Source organism: Cryptomeria japonica, chromosome 10 (assembly GCF_030272615.1).
Source record: "Cryptomeria japonica chromosome 10, Sugi_1.0, whole genome shotgun sequence".
NCBI lineage: Eukaryota > Viridiplantae > Streptophyta > Pinopsida > Cupressales > Cupressaceae > Cryptomeria > Cryptomeria japonica.
The window spans coordinates 744,602,365-744,622,625 of record NC_081414.1 but is presented as its reverse complement, the minus strand read 5'-3'; the positions used below and the strand labels follow the sequence as shown (position 1 = coordinate 744,622,625).

General features: G+C 35.5%; 1 protein-coding gene across 1 annotated transcript; it reads left to right on the top strand.

Annotated features, from left to right (window-relative positions):
- Positions 1–10,568: 10,568 nt before the first annotated feature.
- Positions 10,569–19,546, top strand: LOC131076001 (calcium-dependent protein kinase 2). The gene is made up of 8 exons (XM_058013015.2): positions 10,569–11,464; positions 17,188–17,331; positions 17,462–17,614; positions 17,699–17,814; positions 17,903–18,070; positions 18,210–18,337; positions 18,435–18,534; positions 18,641–19,546. Exons 1-8 carry the CDS (start codon positions 10,726–10,728, stop codon positions 18,719–18,721), a joined length of 1,629 nt encoding a protein of 542 aa, XP_057868998.1. The 5' UTR covers positions 10,569–10,725; the 3' UTR covers positions 18,722–19,546.
- Positions 19,547–20,261: the final 715 nt, after the last annotated feature.

The following is a 20,261-nucleotide window of genomic DNA, read 5'->3' as shown; positions in this document are numbered from 1 at the left end:
TAGACATTATTAATCATCTTTGTCAAACTAATCACATGAATCTTTCATAAATTAAACACTATTTCAAAGAAAGATTCAAATTTATAATCAAAAGTTAAAAATTAAAAGAATAAAAATGAATTTTATTAATCAACTTTCTTTAACTAATCATATTCTCATTCATTAAATTGTACTTAAATATTCATAAATACAACCCTATGTAACTATTTCTTTTAATAAAAAAAGTCAATTAAAAACCATAATGACACCAAAAAAAAAAGAAAGAAAGAAGAAAGAGAAAAAGAAAAAAAGAAGTATACTGTGTAACCGTTCAACTTTAACTTTTACTTTAGATGCCTATAAATAAATTTAAGAAATAATAATAAATAATAATAGTTAATGTAATTAAAAGCTAAATCCCGTATCAATCCCAGAAAATTCGTGGCACTAACGACAAAAGCATCCTTTTCATTAAAGAAGGCGGCGTAAAATAAAACTTCTCTGTGCTTTCCAACGACAAATTCAGTCTTAATAATTTCTTTCGGAGGTTGATGTTTTACAAGGGATAATAACGATGACGTGTATGCAACCGCATGACGGGAAACGGGAGAGATGTTTACGTGATGTAACAGAAAAGGCTTAAATCACTGTCGTCTTTTACAGCGCAGATCTCCGCACCTTTTTTCGAATGAATATTTCCAATGCTTTTTCCACCTGTCCATATTGAAAAAAAAAATTCATGACCTCACACTGACTGCATTTTTGTTAAAGAACATTTATTCCTCCTTTCACTAGGTAAGAGGGGGTCTCCTCATTGGAGAAAGATTTAAAGAAGTCCACGACTTGGAATCATAAGTCAACAATGATCATCAACTCATTTCATCATAATTTGTAAAAAAACTTGAAGTTAGAAATGATTGTGTGATCATGAGATCAACACTAAAATAGTGTTTTTTAAGTTTTATATCAATTCATGGAATCATTTAGTTATCTGATAGGGGAGCATGAGTCTGATATCAAAATCTCTTCAATGGAAGCCAAGAACTGAGGGGTATTTGTTCCATCAAAGTTGCATGTGGCATGATCTTGTCATCATCCCTTGGTAGTGTTCAATTATCGCAGCTATATGCTAGAATAAGTGGGAAGGGGATTATAGTTGATGAAATTTGTGGGAGGACATAAAGTTCGAACTCTTTACTTTATTAGTGAATGCAATCAATATTGCTATTCCTTCACCCATTAATCACTAATCATCGAAACCTATTTCTTATTCATTAGGAACAACTCTTCAATCAGAGACTGAGAAGCATTGCCTAAGCATAAGAAGTTGTTAGGTCGATCACATTGATTGAGTAACTGGTTGGATGTTGGGTCTTGTTGGTAGTTGTATGAACCATTACTTGGGTCATACAAGGTAGGAGATATCTAACAAATGTTAAAAAGTTGAGAAAGGTGAATAGGTGAACCAATCCAATAACATGCCAGGGTAGGAACCCTTCAAACTAGGGGTGGGTGGGGAGTAATAGTTATAGTCAACAGAAAAGAATGGATTAACTAGTTGAAAGCGGGATGTTGAGGCCTTTCACTCAACAAAACTTGATATTTAAAAAACCATAGAATCACTTGACTACCCAATATGGGAGTACAAGTTTTTGTTTGAGACCGCTTCTACTAAGAGGAAAGCACTGAGAGGTATCCATTCTACAAGAGTACAATTTCTGGATTTGATTGTGTGTAAGATTTTTGCATCAACGTTTCAGATCACACTCCATGATCCATCATCAAATGATGGATCATGGAGTGTGATCTGAAACGTTGATGCAAAAATCTTACACACAATCAAATCCAGAAATTGTACTCTTGTATATGATGGATTGTAGAAATATCTTAGAATTGAGGTATCCATTCTACCAAAGTCACTTAGGACACGATCTCGCTCTCGTCCCTTATGGTGTCGAGGTTTTGTGCACAACAAAACTTGATTCCTAGTGGTCCCATGTCCTCACATACGTGTTTTTTTGTCTTTAATGTGATGAGTTGAATAAAAGTAAATTGTAAAAATAAACACGCTTTAAATGTTTAAATACATTTGATAAGTGATGAAGTTACCAATAATGTCCACAATACAAGTAATATACACATTAATAATTCATTTTATTCTCAAAGTGTAGACACCTAAAACTTGCACAACTAATTAAATGAATTTTATTCATTTAATCATCATTTATTTGCCTATTAATTAGACTTAGGTTTAGTTAATATGCCTATTCTTCCAACTAGACTATTAATCAAATTAAACACTTGATTAAAATCCATTTCTTCTACCCTAACCTATTAATTAAACTAAGGTTTGATTAAATCCCCTCTAGCCTTTAATTAAATCCCCCTTTGTCCCTTTTAATTGAATTTACATTTAATTAAAAATCCCTTTGCATTTAAATAAATCATTATTTATTTGGGAATAGTCCCCCCACTTGCAAAATCCTACAAATGCAAGTTGCACCCTTTTGGCTAGAATAAATCTTTTATTTTATCTAAAAATGCCTATTTTCCTCCACTTGCATTCTCCTACATTTTTCTTTAGCATGCTAATATTCTTCTAGAACCCCTCTAGCCCCTCATTAATTAGCCTAATTCCTCTAATCATGTCACATCCCTAAATTTGGGAGAGTCACTTCTCCAAATTTGGAAGAAAGTCTTCTAAATGTGTTGAAGACTCTACCTCCTTCAACAAGTTAACTTGTTGAGTCTTCCAAACTTGCAAGGTTATCTAACTTTCAACAAGTTAACCTCCAAAGTCTTCAAAGAACATTTAATGCCTCTTACAAGACATCATCCTAGCCCATGATGGTTGTCCCTTTGGCCATCCCTCAACTTTGCACAAGAGTTTACCTCTTGGACAATAGCATGCTCCCTTGGATAATGACATTATCCAATGATGGCATCCCTTGATGGTATCCATAATGCTTACTTAGCATCTAATGCTTGCTTAGCATCCTCTCAAGCCATTTCAAGCTGGCATTTGTCAACTTGGGATTGGATTGAATTCCCCTCATGGATTGATAACTTTCAATCCTAGCCCTTGTTGAGATTTCTCAATCTCAACCATCCATTTCTCTATTTTCTCTATAAATAGAGCCCCTTTCTTCAATCAATTCATCCATCTTCTTTGCATCCATATTATAGTTATTTTGTTGTGCAAGTTATCAAGGAGCTCCAATTGTTCATCTTCAAGCATCTAGGCCATCCTAATGGCATCATAGCTTATATTATATCATGTTTTAGACTATCATTTAGCTTAATTTCATATCAATTTCATGGCATTCTCATATCTCATCTTCATCTTAGCTTAATTAGATCACTTAATCTTTCAATTTGGAAATACACCTCCATCTTGCATATCATATCAATAGTTTTTCATCTCATCACTAGGATCTTAATTGCATCCATTTTGATCCTAGATCATATCCTTTAATCTCGTTCTTTAGGTTGTCATCTTAAAGATCAAGTGCTCTTCCAAGTGAGGGTCACCTTGAATCTTGAAGATCCTTGGAGATAGAGGACCATGAGACGGTTTTGAGCAATTTGATTTGATGAACATGTTTTCTTCATTTATATTTCTCAATATAATGTTTCATGGGTGCATTTGATGTTTGCTTTCTGTTTTGCAAGCTCCCAACAAACCAGGTGCACACAAAGAATAATGCATTTTTTATTGGAAAGATAAATGAATTAGAAATGATTATAAATTTATTTAATTTTTATGGTTAATGCTTATCATGACACTCTTGGACATCAAATAAAGATATTACTTTTTCACTACCCATAATGTTACTTGGTGTGCGTCTTTTTGCATCTATTATTGTGTGTGTGTTCTTGCATCTTTTTATGATTGTGTGTGTTATTTTGCATACTTTTTTATGATTGTACATGTATTTTTTTTGCATCATATTTAGAAACAATAGTAAGTATTCTTGGGCATCTTTAGACGTAATAATCAATGTTAGGAAATTAAAATTGCTTGTGTAATTATTTAATTGTACTATTATTTTAAAATTCATTCGATGATTGTTTAAAAAGTAGGAGGTGTTTTTTGTAGTGTGATAAATTATAGTATTTATATTAGGATTCAACTATGTAGTTTTTGAGTCAAACTCATTGACTGATATTTCATGAGTTGTGATTCACACAAACCTATCTCTCATAAGAACGAATAGTCGATTTAGCACTCATTGCATCTAGTTGATTCTCATGTGGGTGAAGTGGCAAAACTTCTCGAAAGGTCACCCATCCTAGTACTACCTCGACTCAAGTGGATTAACCATGGAGTTTCTCCCAAGATCAAGCTCACTTTGGTTACATGATTAGATGATTCTTTTTATTTACTTGGGTACACTTAACAATAATGAACACTTCATATCAAGTTGAGTCCACTTGATTTAATTGTCCTCTATGTTAGTCCATCACTTGTTCACTTGTGACTAACTCAACTCCTTTAAGAAACATGTCTTTCCAACTTGTTCTCCCAAAGTCTATACATTATGCAATTTTTTAATTAGTTTATGAATTCAATCTATATTTTCATGTATTCAATATTAGATATTGGCTAATGTTTTATATTCAAATTATTTTTATATTTAGCTTAATTAATCTTCTACAACCACCTAGATTAGGCTCATGTTTGAATTGCCACCAAATCCTATATGGTACTATAGTAATGTAAGTGTCTACAACTAGTGGCCATATCTTCTAAGGAATATGGATTTCGAGTTGTACTTCTAATAGAGAGATTTACATTTGATGTATCCTAGTTTGAAATAAATTGTGTCATCACATTTGGAAGGTATCAAGTTCATGTTTGGATTCCCATCAAATCATACAAAGGTGTTATAGTAAGGTGGTTGTCTATAACTAGTCCATATGTTATAAGGAGTAGGGATTTCAAATTTAAGTTCTAGTAGAGAGATTTGCATTTGATAATATCCTAGTTTGAAATAAATTATGGTATCACATTTGGAAGTTATCAAGCTTCAAAATTGACTATCAAATCATTGATTTTAGAGTAGGGTAGTTGGAGAACTTTTTAAGATCCTAGCCTATAGAATATTCTTTAGCAATCTTGAAATATACTCCACTATATAGACACAAAAGTGTATATTTTTTTTGTGGTTTTAAAAAAATTAAATCATATTCTTTATAAAAAAAAAAAATTCAATACCAACATTTAAAGTTTTTCTTTAGTTTAAAACAAAAAATAGGGCCTTTGTGTAAGTTATGGGCATTGAAAAGCTTGTGATTTTCTCATAGAGGTCACAAGCTATTCTTTAGGTTACAAACCCCTTAAAAGGTTTTCATAGACTCCATGAAAACAACCACCCACTTAACCTGTCATGGGCTCTTAATATCATATACCACTATCATTTGCCCTACATGGCCTTAAAATCATCATCTCTCCCTTTGTATTTATGTGGAACTTTACTTATTGTCTTATGTAGCATTTTGGGTAGGATTTGGCCCTTTCCTCCAAAATTTTGGCAATTTCAACAATTTTAGCAATTCCCCCTTTTTTGGTGGCTCTTTCATATGTTTGGAAATAATTATTGTACTTTGTGGTAGTTCTTCAAACTTTGTGGGTTCTCCATACTTGATAATTTTAAAGTTATAGATAGTTGTTTATATATTTAGCAAGATTTTTTGGCAGGTTGTTAGATTTGTATATTCTAGTGGAGATTTTGATTGTGTTGCTAAAGTTAGTTGGAGTTCAAAATGTTTCTTCAAGCACTTTGAACAAAAATGGACATACCCTTTTTCCAAGTTGTCAATTTTTTTACTTCTTATAGACATCCAAAAGTTCTTTGTTAGTTCTTCAATATGATCGAAAGTGCTTTATTTATTTTTTATTCAATTTATTATATTTTTAGCTTCAAATTATCCTTTACTCATTCTTGTAAACACATTAAGATAAAATTCCATCTTCTTTTGTGCTAGGGAGATCATATGTGATTGAGTATATTTGAGGGTTTTATGCATTAGATATATTGTATTTCATTCACTGATATACATTTCTAAATTATAGGAGTACTCTTGTTTTGCATTGTGGTTTGATTTCTTAATCTAATTTGAGAGGTTAACATGGGTATTGAAAGTATCTTGCAATAATAAAATAAAATAAAATAAAATAAAACTATATCTTTTGGTGAGATGGACTCCTAAAGCATTTAGGATGGGTCAAACCTTTACTAATTCACTATAGAATGGTTCCTAAACTTTTTTTTTGGTTCAAAATTGTATAAAAGGATTATTAATCATTTCCTATGATCAATTTTATGTAATATCAATATTGACACTATGATGGCCACCACTCACATCAAGTCCCCTCACGACTCATGGACAAAAGATGGATGATATATAGAGACTAATGAATCTTCATACAAAAATGATCTTGCAATGGTCATTCTTATACCTCTTATTAGATTTTGACTATATCATCATGATAGAATTGTGTTGTGTTTGAAAATTGAGAAAATATTTCTCATCAAAATGACATAGAGACTTCTCTTCATTCTCTTGAAAATTTAGTTGATTATGAAATTAATAACTTGTCTACATCAATCATCTAGTGTGAACATAACATCGATGGATAAAAAATGTAGTTTCAATGACATGCATGAAAGCTTCACAAATTTAAGAGATATATGGAGACTTTAATGAATCTTCACTCTTGGATTCAATTTTACAATGGTTAGTCTTAAACATCTTGATTAATTTTGAGCACATCACCATGATATATTTTTAATTTGCTAATGTCCATGAGAGTTTAGTTGATTCTAAGATTGATGACTTCTTCATACCATCACTTATAAATTTATTAGTTGCTCATGCCCAGTCATCTAGTGTGAACACGACATTTATGGATGAACAATATCATTTTTTCACTAAGAATTCACCATCATGAACCAATTCCACCATGGTTGATGTTGCTATTGATGGGGTTTCAAATTATTCAATTTACTAAAACCATATGTATTTTCTAAAGGTAGTTCATTGAGACAAGTAGTTGACAAGTTTTTGGTATCTATATTGTGAATCCTACTTTGTAGATTTGGAGGATAATTTTGAGGACTTGAGTGTCCTCTTCAATAATATTTCCTTTGCAACTATTATCTCATATACTTTGGTTCTTGTGCTACAATTTCTACCATGCAATGTTTCATATAATCTTGACACCTTTAATCATTGACTTGGAGATCAATGCATGGTTAATAAATTTTCAACTTTCATTTTCTTCCCTCCTTTGTAGATTAGGAAAGCCTTTAATATGAACCATCGAGTTTACTTCTACCCAAGGAAAGGAATGTGGTTTAGTACACACGAACCTTCTTCAACATATTGTATCATCCTTTCTTTGTAGTGCATGAGGCATCTCTCTTTAGGAGGGGGGGGGGGGTCTTCCTTCTCTCATTGGGGGTTTATCATTATACATGGGTATCTAACATTAATTATTTTGCTAGGAATCATGTGACATTTCTCCTAGGTTACACTTAAGGAGGATGTTGGTTTAACTATTTAATTACATTTTTATATTGTTTAATTAGGTAATTAGTTTTATTTACTTGTAGATTTAACAAAAATGATCATTTTACCTTAAGTTTGAGCTCCCTTGATCTTCAAATTGAGTTCACTCCATTTAACTACTCTTTATGTCAAATCCACCACTCGCTCACTGGTGGCTAACTCAACTCGCTTGGAAAACATGCCTTTCTGATTTATTCTCTCAAAGTCCATATATTAGGTATTTTCCTTTGTTTTGTAATCAAGATCAATAAATTGAACCAGTCTTTTCATTTTCTTAGTATTATATATTAGTTGATATTTTGTTTTCAACATTATTTATTTCTTGCATTTAGCTTAATTTTCTAGTCACCTAGATCTAAGCTTGTGCTTAGATTCATACCCAATCCTACAAAAATACATGCAAAACTACTTCTTTCTTATGAATGTCAACAAAGAGTATTATCAAATGGTTGATACACACAAATAATTAAGACCCTTTCAACAAAGCAAAGTATATAATGCTCTAAAAAGTATAAATGTGTAGTGCTTGACCAGAAATATTATAAATATTTTATCTTTGATTATGAGCACTTTCGTACAGGGGGATTTATTTAGCTTGTTGAAAGGAGATACCGCATTTATAGAGGGCATGTCACACATTTCTAGCCAATTTTATGTAGTTTGTACAATAATTTAATGAAAATCTAGATTAGCTTCCATAACAAAGTCCTAAATAGAGATTTCTCCATATCCAAAATCCTTTATTTACCACTAGTTTATGCAAATTAGAAAATTAATGCAATAAGGCAAATATCGTTATAATTGTATAATAGTGGATTGTGATAATAAACAAGCTTTGAATTTTTAAATGCGTTCAAGAAGCGATGAAACACTTGGCAATGTGTCTACCATAGAAAAATGCAACCCTATGAATTCTAACAATGTGCATGGTGCAAAAATTTGCTACATTATGATTATAAGATATGTTTAGAACTAGTGAAATGCCAAAGAGTTGTAGCTTAATTGGTTGGTCATAATTGGTGAGGGTGATGGTATGTTCCTTGATTTGGTCATTCACCAAGCTTCAAACACCTAAAGGCATGATTGAGCTAGACTTGACGCCATAGTGACTTTGCCAAATAGGATCCCTCTACTTGTGACCACATCATGCAAACGTGTTCTTAAATAACCAATAAACACATATTTATTGCCTTTTCCACCATGTACTACATGTAATGGCATTGAAAGGATTTTTTACACTACATTTAAGTGATAGATTTATAAATATTTATGTCTATTGCCATTTGATAACACATTTTAGTGTTGTTAATAGTAACATACATGGTTGAAAATGTATATAAACATTCAAGTAACAAAATAACTAAAAATGCTTTAAATCATGGTCCTATTTAAAAATCCGTATTTTTGCACTATTTTTTATTAATAAAGAACAAACTTTTTTTTTCCTTCTATTGATATTGGATGCTCAAATCATGACCTATTTGGGATTGAACGGTATTTATTCTACTAATGCGATCTATCTTGTTAGTTTAGTCTCATCTTATAATATCATGGGACTACTTGTGACCACATCATGCAAAAGTGTTCTCAAATAACCAATAAATACATATTTATAGCCTTGTCCACCATGTACAACATGTAATGGCTTTGAAAGGATTTTTTTGCACCACATTAAAGCAACAGGTTTATAAATATTTATGTCTATTGCCATCTGATGACACCTTTTGGTCTTGTTAATAGTAACACACATGGTTGAAAATATATATACACATTCAAGTAACAAAATAACTAAAAAAGCTTTAAATCATGATCCCATTTAAAAATATAGATTTTTGCACTATTTTTTTATTAATAAAGAACAAATATTATTTTTTTCCTTTTATTGATATTGGATGCTCAAATCATGACCTGTTTGGGATTGCAAGGTATTTATTCTGCTAATGCCATCTAGCTTGTTAGTTTAGTCTCATCTTATAATATCATTGACTTCCTTTGTTTAGTACTAAGCATGGCTCATATCGATTTCATTGACCTATGCTAGTTTAGTGTCAAGGACTGAGCAATATCCATTTTGCCAAAATTATCTAAGACTCAATTGATGTCATCCTCATCAACTGTCCTTCAACTTAGTGTGGAAGATTAAGGAGTATGCATTCTACCAAAGCCACTTACGACTCGAACTTGACCTCATTTTCATTGACCTCCTTAAACTTAGTACTAGAACACCTAAGTTGGCTTAGTGGTGGAGAACTTGTACTCTTGAAAAAGAGATCACAAATTCAAATCTTGTAGGGTGTAAGGTATGCATGCCTTGTTTGTAGCACAATTAGGTGCCTCCCGCAAGGAGTACAAGGTAGTCCCATACTACTATACGGTATCTATAGACCCATAAATAGACTGCCCGATATCGTGAACTATAAAAAAGATCCATTTCCATTTCCATTTCCATTTCCATTCCCATTCCAACCTCATTCAACTTTTTACTAAAAGAAAGGATCCATTTCTTTCTATTTCAACCTCATTCAATTTTTTACTCAAAAGAAAATATCCATCTACCAAAATCACTTATGACGCAAACCAAACATCATCTTTACCGACCTCTCTTTAATCTAAAACAAAAAGTTAAAAATATCATTGTACTTTCACCCATCCTCATACTTATCGTTTATAACATGAAAAGCCTGCTCACTAATGAATCATGAGCAACCGCCCCACTTTCATTGCCTCAATTTCCAATAACCAGACAAAACAGGGCAGGGATGGCGCTTTATTCCCAATAACAATAATAACTGGACAGAACACGAATGGTGCTTTGTGCGCTGGATCTTCCCATTCCACGTGGGAGTTGACGTCTCGTCTACCCTGCAACTGCGGTCGGAAGAGGAAGGGAAAGCTAGAAGATTTCCAAAGCGTCATGACGCGCACACGGGACAACCCTTGCTGACGTGTCAAATCCGCGTGGACAACCCAATCCTTTGACCCTCTCCACTCCCCTCCACATAGGAAACTACAAACCGTCTCTCCACCCGCCTTCTCAGCATCTCCAAACGCGTTGCCATCGCCCTCGCTCAGGGCATATAAAACCTAAACTCTCTGCCACTATTTACTTCCAAATTCTGAAGACGAAAACAGGGAAATCCGATTCAGTTCCGGGATTGCATCGAGAGCAAAATGGGGAATTGTGCAGGGGGTCTCAAGGACTCACAGGCCACGAGGCCAGACGCCAATGGAAATCATTATCAGAATTTTAATCAAAACAATCAGCAGAAAGAAGAGGTGAGGCGAAATGGGCTGGGAGGCAACGCCCACGACCAGGTACAGTCGGGGACGAGCGTGGGGTCGGCCGGCGGCGCGCCGCCTTCGCCCCTACGGCCGCGTCAGGCCGTGAAGCCCAAGCCCATGGGAGCTGTCCTGGGCCGCCCAATGGAGGATGTTCGGGAGACTTACACGATCGGGCGTGAGCTGGGGCGCGGGCAGTTCGGCGTGACCTACTTGTGCACGCACAAGACTACGGGCGAGCTCTTTGCCTGCAAGACCATCGCGAAAAGGAAGCTGTCGAATAAGGATGATGTCGAGGATGTGCGGAGAGAGGTGCAGATCATGCATCATCTTACAGGGCAGCCCAACATTGTTGAGCTCAAGGGCGCCTATGAGGACCGGCACTCGGTCAATCTCGTCATGGAGCTTTGCGCTGGTGGGGAGCTCTTTGACCGTATCATTGCCAAGGGGCATTATACTGAGCGGGCTGCCGCCACGCTCTGCAGGACTATTGTCCAGATGGTGCACACCTGCCATTCCATGGGGGTCGTCCATCGCGATCTGAAGCCTGAGAATTTCCTCCTCTTGAATAAGGACGAGAATGCGCCTCTCAAGGCCACCGATTTTGGCCTCTCTGCTTTCTTTAAAGAAGGTTTTTTTCTTTTACCCCTAAAACCCTTTTCTCTCTTGCTTGTTGGTATGTAATGCGTTTTGATATGTATCGGACGACCGTCTTAGAAAATTTGTTTTTTGATGTCTGTTTGGGCATGTTCTTGTCAATTTGTATTTTGCAATCTCTAAATTTATGCGAATTTAGAAGGTGAGGGGTTTCATTTGTAGGAAATTAAGTGTAAATTTCATACCATTCAGAATGATGGCGTTGCCTGGCAATCGGCAGATGCTTTTGTACCTATGTCAGGAGTTAAAATCTGCTGCATTCCTCCCGTGCACCCGGAATTGGATGTAGCAGTTTAGCCCATTAAATTATTGACATTTATACTGCTTCGTTCCATAGGGTCGGTAGTTTACCACATTAAACATTGACATATATAATGATCATTTAGGTGCACCATACTGAGGATCGGATGCCGGTTAAATTTGATGGCTGTATGACTGAATTTATACATTTTTTCTGTAAAACAGAACAGAAAGGTTTGGAAGATTTTTATCACATGAAAGAGAAAATTTTGGGCAGGCTGCCCAAATTAATAATTTAGAACTCACTGGAGGCAAGGGTTGGACAAAACTGCAAACTTCTGGATCAAAATTTGCGGCAGAAGATCTGATCTAAGAGGAGATTACAAGCTTTTTAAGGCTCTTGATCCCATAGATCATTTTTGCCTATTGGATGTTATTAAAAATCATTAATTTCATTTCATTTCAGTGGTCCCCGTTGACATTTTCCTCCTGGTTTTCCGCTGCTCCTGGAAACCAGAATGTCTCGGGGATGTGCGGACAAGGATAGAACATCCCCCTTTCATCCCTTTTTTTTTTTGAAGCGGGACAGCCTCGCCTCTCTGCAAAGGGAATGCCCCTTTGGAACATCCCTCTATTTGGGAATGCCCAGACGTTTTGGTGACATGTAGCTGTTCCCTGCGATCCTCCCAAAAAATACGAATTCCTATTTGTAAAACCACAAATACAGTTACAGTTATTCTAACAAGGATGAACTATTACTATATTTGTGTCCAGCACTGTAATCCATAGAAATCAATTTTGAATTCCTGATTTGCTAGCAGCTTGCTATAGACTTTTGTCAAATAGATAAATTAGTAATTACCGATCCATTTCAGAAATGCTTGCGTGGCTATAGGCCAATGAACACAGAACAGCAATGGGCTCAATCTGTAAACAATCATTCACTCTGGACTGTCACGATTCACATGTACAAGGAAGCCTACCGGAGAAAGTCAGCACTTGTAGAATGGGTTTTCTCGTCTTGCTGTTTCCACTTTGTAAGTAATATTTAAAAATTTAAATCCATGAACAAATGAAAAATGATATTTTTTTTAATTATGCAGCTCATCCAGTCAATGATAAAACATCAAGGTGTGCTTGTGTACTAAACATATGATATGGTTGACTGTCAAATTGTGTCTCTTACTGGACGTCATAGGTTAACCAATTAAAAATCTGCCATTTCTACCATTTCATCCGTTGAGTATACCAAAAATTGGATGTGGTATTTTACCTCATTATACATTTCCACAATTCACCATCTAAAATATCTCCCGGGATTTGTACAGTCTCTACAATGAAAGCTCCGTTGGTTTAGATTTTACTATTTGAGATCATCTTTTTTGACTTCCACCGTTCATTTGCTTTGATAAAATTTATTAATTAAAAAGATCAGGACTATACATTCAAGGAAACCTTAAATCTCAGATGCAAGTAGAAAATTCTATTAAATAAAGGATCTTAAATCTACACCAAAACAGTCTAATAATCTGATTTAGTGAGGCTGGGCAGTCTAGTGATTCTTGATTCTCTCATTTCTTTGGTAAGAAGTATTAATTGCACCAGAAGAGCGTAGTAATATTTGTCGCATCAGAACAGCCTAGTAATTATAGAGGAGTGTCTGAAGCTGGTATTTTGGAAAGCTGTTAGTGAAATTTGTATGTAGAACTTAACACTAACTTAGCAGAATCGCAAAAATCATGTAAATCTAGTAAATTGTCCAGTTTACTGGAATTACCTATTATACAATTTGTTTTGAATGACGACTTGCCAGCGTTCTATATAATAATATGTTTCCGTTGTTTAATGCTGCACCTTCTCTGAAGTACCTTCTCGAAATACATCTGGAAATGTCAGGGAGTAGATCTTTTTTTTTTCACAGTAAATGTGGCTCTAAGGTGCCACACCCATCTATTGATAACAAAAGCTTTATAACATTTTCCCCTCTACAGGGCTGTAATTTGACACATTCTTTCCCCTAGAACATACAAAGTAGAGCCGTCTATCAAAATTGGCTCATATCACCCTTACATATTGGCATATTGTCGAAGCATGCAAATAGAGCCATGCCCTGTGTCTATTCCAATATATCTAAACCATTTGCTAAACCTTAATATCATCTATAACTATATAAGCATAAAGATTTCCATCACCAAACAGTTAACCCCCTTTGTTCTTGGCCTCTTCCATCTCTGCAGCTGTCTCATCTGGAGTGAAGGACCAGCCTATGCCACCCTCCATAGCGACACCTGTGCACACTTTAATGAAATTTATGCCCATACTCGCATGGTGCTGTCTCATATTTATGTCCATCCCCACACTCTGGATCACAAACTGCACCACAGGTTTGTTCTGCACAATGCCAATCTGTGGACAGACCCTTCCATCCGACAAAAAGCCCCGTCTCAGCACCATGCCTTACAGATCCCTTCATTCCCCCAAGCCATCGTGGTCACACCAGAGACATTATGTGCTCCACCATATCTGGCTCCTCCCTTGCATCCAAGAGCATTGCCACAAACATTGATGCAATTTCCTTGTTAACCTGGTACCTACCCTCTTCTTTCATATACACATCATCTAAAAGTTAAAACCAGAGGTAGAGCATGGAGAACAACTCCAGCTTTTGTTTTGAATACCTTCTTTAATCTTTGCTTAGAAAATTTACCCAAAAATGCCATCTGCCTTTCTTAGCCTTTAGGCATACAGTTTTATCCATCCTCAATTTGCAAATGTCACAGTGAAACAAATCCATCCTGTTAGCTCAATTTAGTGTTTTGAGATCATCATTCGAGTAGATGGTGGCTTATTTCCCATGCCTTCGCTTAACTACTTATCATTCACCACTGTTCTTGCAATCCATTTTGGGTGTCACGCTAGTCCCTTTATCAACTGCTGTCTTTGCTATGTTATCCACCGCATTGGCCCCTTCCCTGTATACGTGGGATACGGTGAACTCATCATAGCATTTTATCATTTCATTAATCTGCACAGCCACTTCCCTAGCTTTCAATCTGGCATATCATTTGTTCGAATGGCATTGATCACAATTTGTGAATCTCCTTGTACATGAATTCTGTGAATATGTAATTTACTCTCCTTGATCAATCCCAACAGCACCACTTGAAATTCAGCCTCATTATTTGTTGCTTTCCCCAGTTTGTTTTTGCTGTCATCGATAAGACATTCCCATTTTGATCTCTTATAACACACCCTGCATCAGCATCTTCCTGGGTTTCCATGTGAAGTGACATCAAAATCCACTTTCATCCATCAGACATTGGGGGGGTCCATCTAACATTCTTTCTTGGGTCCGAAGCCAGATCAACCTGCTTAGCCACATAGATGGGGGATGCTAAGAATCAGCCAGCCTCCTCTTCAAATTCTCATTCCACAGTGTGAATCTACTCTTCTTCAAGTTTTGATTTTTGGCTGCATTGTTTACAGTTTTTGAGATTAGAGCCTCAATTTTTAGGAATAGACATTCCTTTTTTAACTCCTTGCCCTGGAATATTCTTGGATTCCTTTCTTTCCAAAATTTCCATATGATTATGGAGGGAGTCACAGTCCAAATACTTGTAAAGACTGATTCTTTATAAATTATTGGCCACATATTAGACAAAGACAACATTTTCTGGGAGTGTGCTCTTAACATCCAAGTTTCTTCATTATTTTTTCCAGCATTACTTTGCCACTTCGCATCCTTGGCAGCATGTGGTTCACAGTTTCCACTTCCTTTTCACATAAAATACATCTTCTCTTTAGTCTGTCACCTGGCAAGATCTGCTGCAGAGCTGCCCATGAAAACACCTCGAATTTTGGAAGACATTTGTTGTTCCACATCAAATGGAATGGCCAATCTTTTTTCCATTCTGCAGTCTTCCTAAGCCTATAACCGATTTTCACAGTATAGTTCACTGATTTGGCACCACACCATTGATCTCAACTGTCCCTTTCAATAAAAAGTAGTTCTTTTGGACAATATTGTCTGTAAAAGCTCTTTCTGATTGTTGGGAGCATCAATATCTCTGAAGGACTTCTATTTCCACCCTGAATGTCCATTAACTGACACCCTTACTTTGTGGCCCCAAATATTTGTCATAATATTTTTGATTTCATCCATATTCTGATAGTTTGCCAGGGGTTCATGACCATCCCATGAGTCTTGCCAAAAGGAGTCAGGGAGTAGATTTGTTGCTTATCAATAAATTTGAAATTGGAAATGTGTTTCTATCATTTAATACCAACTTTTTAAAACCCCTTGTAAAATTAGAGATCATATGGTGGGGCAGACCTGTTTTCCTGGTTATGCGAAATTTACAATAAGCGTCTTTCCCAAATAAAATTTGTTTTTTTATGCCGAGTTTCAGGGAAAAGAGGAAACCTCATAGAAATAAAAGTTTTCAATTACCACATACTTGTCATTTAGACATGCGTTCGAAGTATAACTTAAACCTCTTTTCTCTCACACAACTCATACGGACAACTTACAACCTGATTTTATTCTGCACATTGCTTGCATAGTCAAGCAAGCTCCATATGACCAGTTCATAGCAGTGTATTTGGTTTCTGTAGTCAAGCAAAGGCTGCATCAATATGGATAGAAGAAGAAGACTAGAAGTAGGAAAGGGGACAAATCATGTATATTATTGTTGCTTTAATAGACCAAACTGCCCCTTCTACTCCTCTGTAAACGATATCCACAAAATGTGCTTATTCTGTTTTGCTCCGAGCCCTGGCAATTTGCTGCAAAGTTTGCAATATAAGAGGTTTCTTGACAATTTTGACTTGGAACTTGGAAGGCAAGATATACTTTTCACTGCAGCCTCTCTGCTAATCAATGTTTGTTTCTGCTGAGCATCTGCTTTACATTATAATAGTTTCATAGAATTTACAGTACAAAATTCCTTTAACTTAGTAATATAATTTCGGATGCTTTCAAAACTTTGCCTCACCACTTGCCAAGCCAGAACTATTTTGATTCTAGTCATGATCTCTCTCTCTCTCTCTCCCTCTCTCTCTCTCTCTCTCTATATATATATATATATATATAATCTTTGTTCTTTCGTTTGCTTTTTGCCTACAATCTTGAGGAATGCAAAAGAATATTCTACCCTTCTAGTCATTTCGCATTTGACTGACCTGGCTTGGTCAGATTGGATTTGAGAATTTCAATAACTGATTTGTGTAGCATGAGATGCCAAGAGACTGCTGTGGCTTTCTCTTGGGCAAACAAGTCTGATTGTAGCCTTCTGCATACAATTATGTGCATTTTATTTCCCATATTCTGCCTGTTTGCAACTGAATTGCATGGGTGAATAGCTTGAAGGCTTCTTGTAGGTTATGAGAACTTTCTTTGTTTTCCAGGGGCTTTTTTCTGTTATTGATTTCTGAGTTAAGGTTTTCTATGTGGTTCAGGTCAAGTATTTAGAGACATTGTTGGCAGTGCATACTATGTGGCTCCCGAAGTCTTAAGGCGAAGCTATGGACCAGAAGTAGATGTTTGGAGTGCAGGGGTGATACTGTATATTCTTCTTAGTGGAGTTCCCCCTTTTTGGGCAGGTTGGTTGCTTAACGAACGCATACAATTGAATCGCAATCATAGGGCACTTTGAATTTGTGGTGACATGTGCTTTAAATAGATGATAAGTTTATAATTTTGTAAACTAATGCTTAAGCTTTGATTTAACAGAGACAGAGCAAGGTATATTTGATGCAATTTTGCGTGGGTATATTGACTTTGAAACTGATCCGTGGCCATCAATATCTAGTAGTGCCAAGGACCTGGTAAAAAAGATGCTAAATTCTGATCGCAAAGAGAGACTCACAGCACTTCAAGTTTTAAGTAAGCTACAAATATTCCATTTTCTGCTTTGGCAATAGTTTTCTTTTGTCATATATGCATTAATTAAGATTATGGGCAATGCAGAACATCCCTGGATCAGAGAAGATGGGGAAGCTCCAGATACACCAATTGATAGTGCAGTTTTGACTAGGATGAAGCAATTTAGGGCAGCAAACAAGCTTAAGAAAGTTGCTCTGAAGGTGTGGTTTTACTTTTTGACGATTTAATTGTTTGATTTTTATATGTTTTGGTTAGACATCTTCTAAATCATGTGGATTTCTCTTGCAGGTTATTGCTGAAAGACTGTCAGAAGAGGAAATAAAGGGTTTGAAGGAGATGTTTAAGAATATGGACACTGATGGCAGTGGTACTATAACTTATGAAGAATTAAGGACAGGTCTTGCCAGACAGGGCTCAAAAATCTCCGAGGCTGAAGTCCGGCAATTAATGGACGCTGTAAGACAATGGCTCTGATTCCTTGTGATTACTGTCATATTAATTTATTGAGTGAAGTAGAACCTCTGCAACAATGTAATGACGTTGGGTCTATCTTGTCTAACCTAGTCTTTTATGTGGTTTTTTGTGTCTGCTTCAGGCTGATGTTGATGGGAATGGGACAATTGATTATCTTGAGTTTATCTCAGCTACAATGCATATGAACAGAATGGAAAGAGAGGATCATCTGTATGGTGCCTTCCAATATTTTGACAAGGACAACAGTGGGTAAGCACACGTGCACCTAAATTAATATCTAAATTTTTTTGTTTAGTAGAATTACTCCCATGTTATTTGAGCGTATTTATTGGGTTCTCCTTTTCAGGTACATTACAAAGGATGAACTGGAACAAGCCTTGAAAAAATATGGAATGGGTGATGAGGGAACTATTAAGGATATAATTGCTGAGGTTGACGCAGACAATGTGAGCAGATATTTTTTCTTGTCATATTTTATTAAATGTTTTGTATTTAGTAAAGTTTTACTATGAATATTAGGTAGCACTAATTCATGCTTAATTATATGATTAGGATGGGCGAATAAATTATGATGAGTTTTCAGCAATGATGAGAAAAGGAAATCCAGATAACAATCCCAAAAAGAGACGTTGACCTAATCATATGCCGCTGCTTCTAATCAGAAATGCTTACCAAGCGAACTATTTGTGTACAATGACATCTTCCTATGATGGATCTTCTTTTCCTTATGAAATTTCCCTTTCGAACAATCATTAGATGAATGTGTTCATAAAATTTCCAGGGGAAACAAGATTTTACAGACAGCAGGATTCATCTACTGTCAATTTGATATTCTGTACAGTGTTTTGGTGGAATTGCTGAAGACTGTTGCAGGACAGATGTTTTCTTCTCAATCTATCAGCTGTCTGTCTTGTTTATTGTGGGAGGATACTTTTAAACCAAGGAAGCGGCAGGAGCTGTCCATCATATTTAACTTGAACCTCAAAAGACCTTGAATACTTGTTGAGGTGTTATCTGTTGTTAGATTGCTATTGGCTTGTTAAGTGTGTTGTAATTTTACATTAGAGGTGGTTGCTTCAGAAAGGGCAAAGGTATCTTACAGATTGTTTTTATCTCTGGGCCATGAAATATGAGGTCCCCATCATAATTTAGTTTGATGTTGTAGCATATAGACTAGTACACTTATCTTGAGTAGTTTGGAAGAATAATTAGTTTCAAGGGATTGGAAAGCTCAGGTTTGCTGCGGAGGTAAGATTTGTGATCTCTTGATATTGGTTTTACTCCTCAACTTTTCTGGCAATGTTCTATCCGACTCTTTGCTGGGTCTTTCAATGCTTTGTCTTGATCAAGATTTTGTTCCTTAATCTGAATACTTGTTATGGAAGTTTCTAATCGATAATAGATCAAGAACTTGCAATTTCATCTTGGATTAGAAGGATTGCAAGTTGGAATTGAATATTTTAAATGTCCATAAGTCGAAGTCTATTTGTGGGAATTACACATTTTTTTTTCTTGATTATCTTAAATGGGATTCCATCTTTACAAGTATAAATGCGAAAGGGGTAAAAATAGTTCTATTTGGTGGAATGCAATAAAAACTATTATAATTCAGTGGAATTGTGCCTCAGAATCAGAACACCATACATCGAGGGTATACAGAGGAGAGGGTATACAAACTAGCATGATATCATGTCTGTACCAGAGCACATAATCAATTTTACAAAACGAAGCCATAACTACGCATTGACCAGATTTGCAAGCCATACCTAGTTCTCTCTGCAATTCGAGGAAGTAAATTTAATATTTCTGTTGAAAGTGACAAATCTTTAATATTTTATAGAATAAATTTGCTGTAATATTTTGCATGCATCCCATCAAACACACTCTGTGCAAGCAATCAGATATATCTTACCAATGTACCCTCGTAAGTGAAAATTTAATTAAAAAACCAAAAACATATACCCTTGTTGCATTATGGGAAATCTGAAGAGTTGCATAGGATAATCTATAACTAATTTCTAACACAGTTATATTTCTATTTCTATTATGAGAGTCTATAACTAATTTCTAACACAGTTATATTTCTATTTCTATTATGAGAGTATGTGGACAAGTTTCTACATTATTAAAGCTATGACTTTATTCAATATGAGAGCATGTTGGTTACCTCATG

What these genes read in the sequence shown, in the direction of transcription:
- LOC131076001 (XM_058013015.2), top strand. Translation starts at nt 10,726, where the DNA reads ATGGGGAATTGTGCAGGGGGTCTCAAGGACTCACAGGCCACGAGGCCA. An exon ending in CTCTGCTTTCTTTAAAGAAG is followed by an intron (nt 11,465 to 17,187) that starts GTTTTTTTCTTT and finishes TATGTGGTTCAG; the next exon opens with GTCAAGTATTTAGAGACATT. An exon ending in CACAGCACTTCAAGTTTTAA is followed by an intron (nt 17,615 to 17,698) that starts GTAAGCTACAAA and finishes TGGGCAATGCAG; the next exon opens with AACATCCCTGGATCAGAGAA.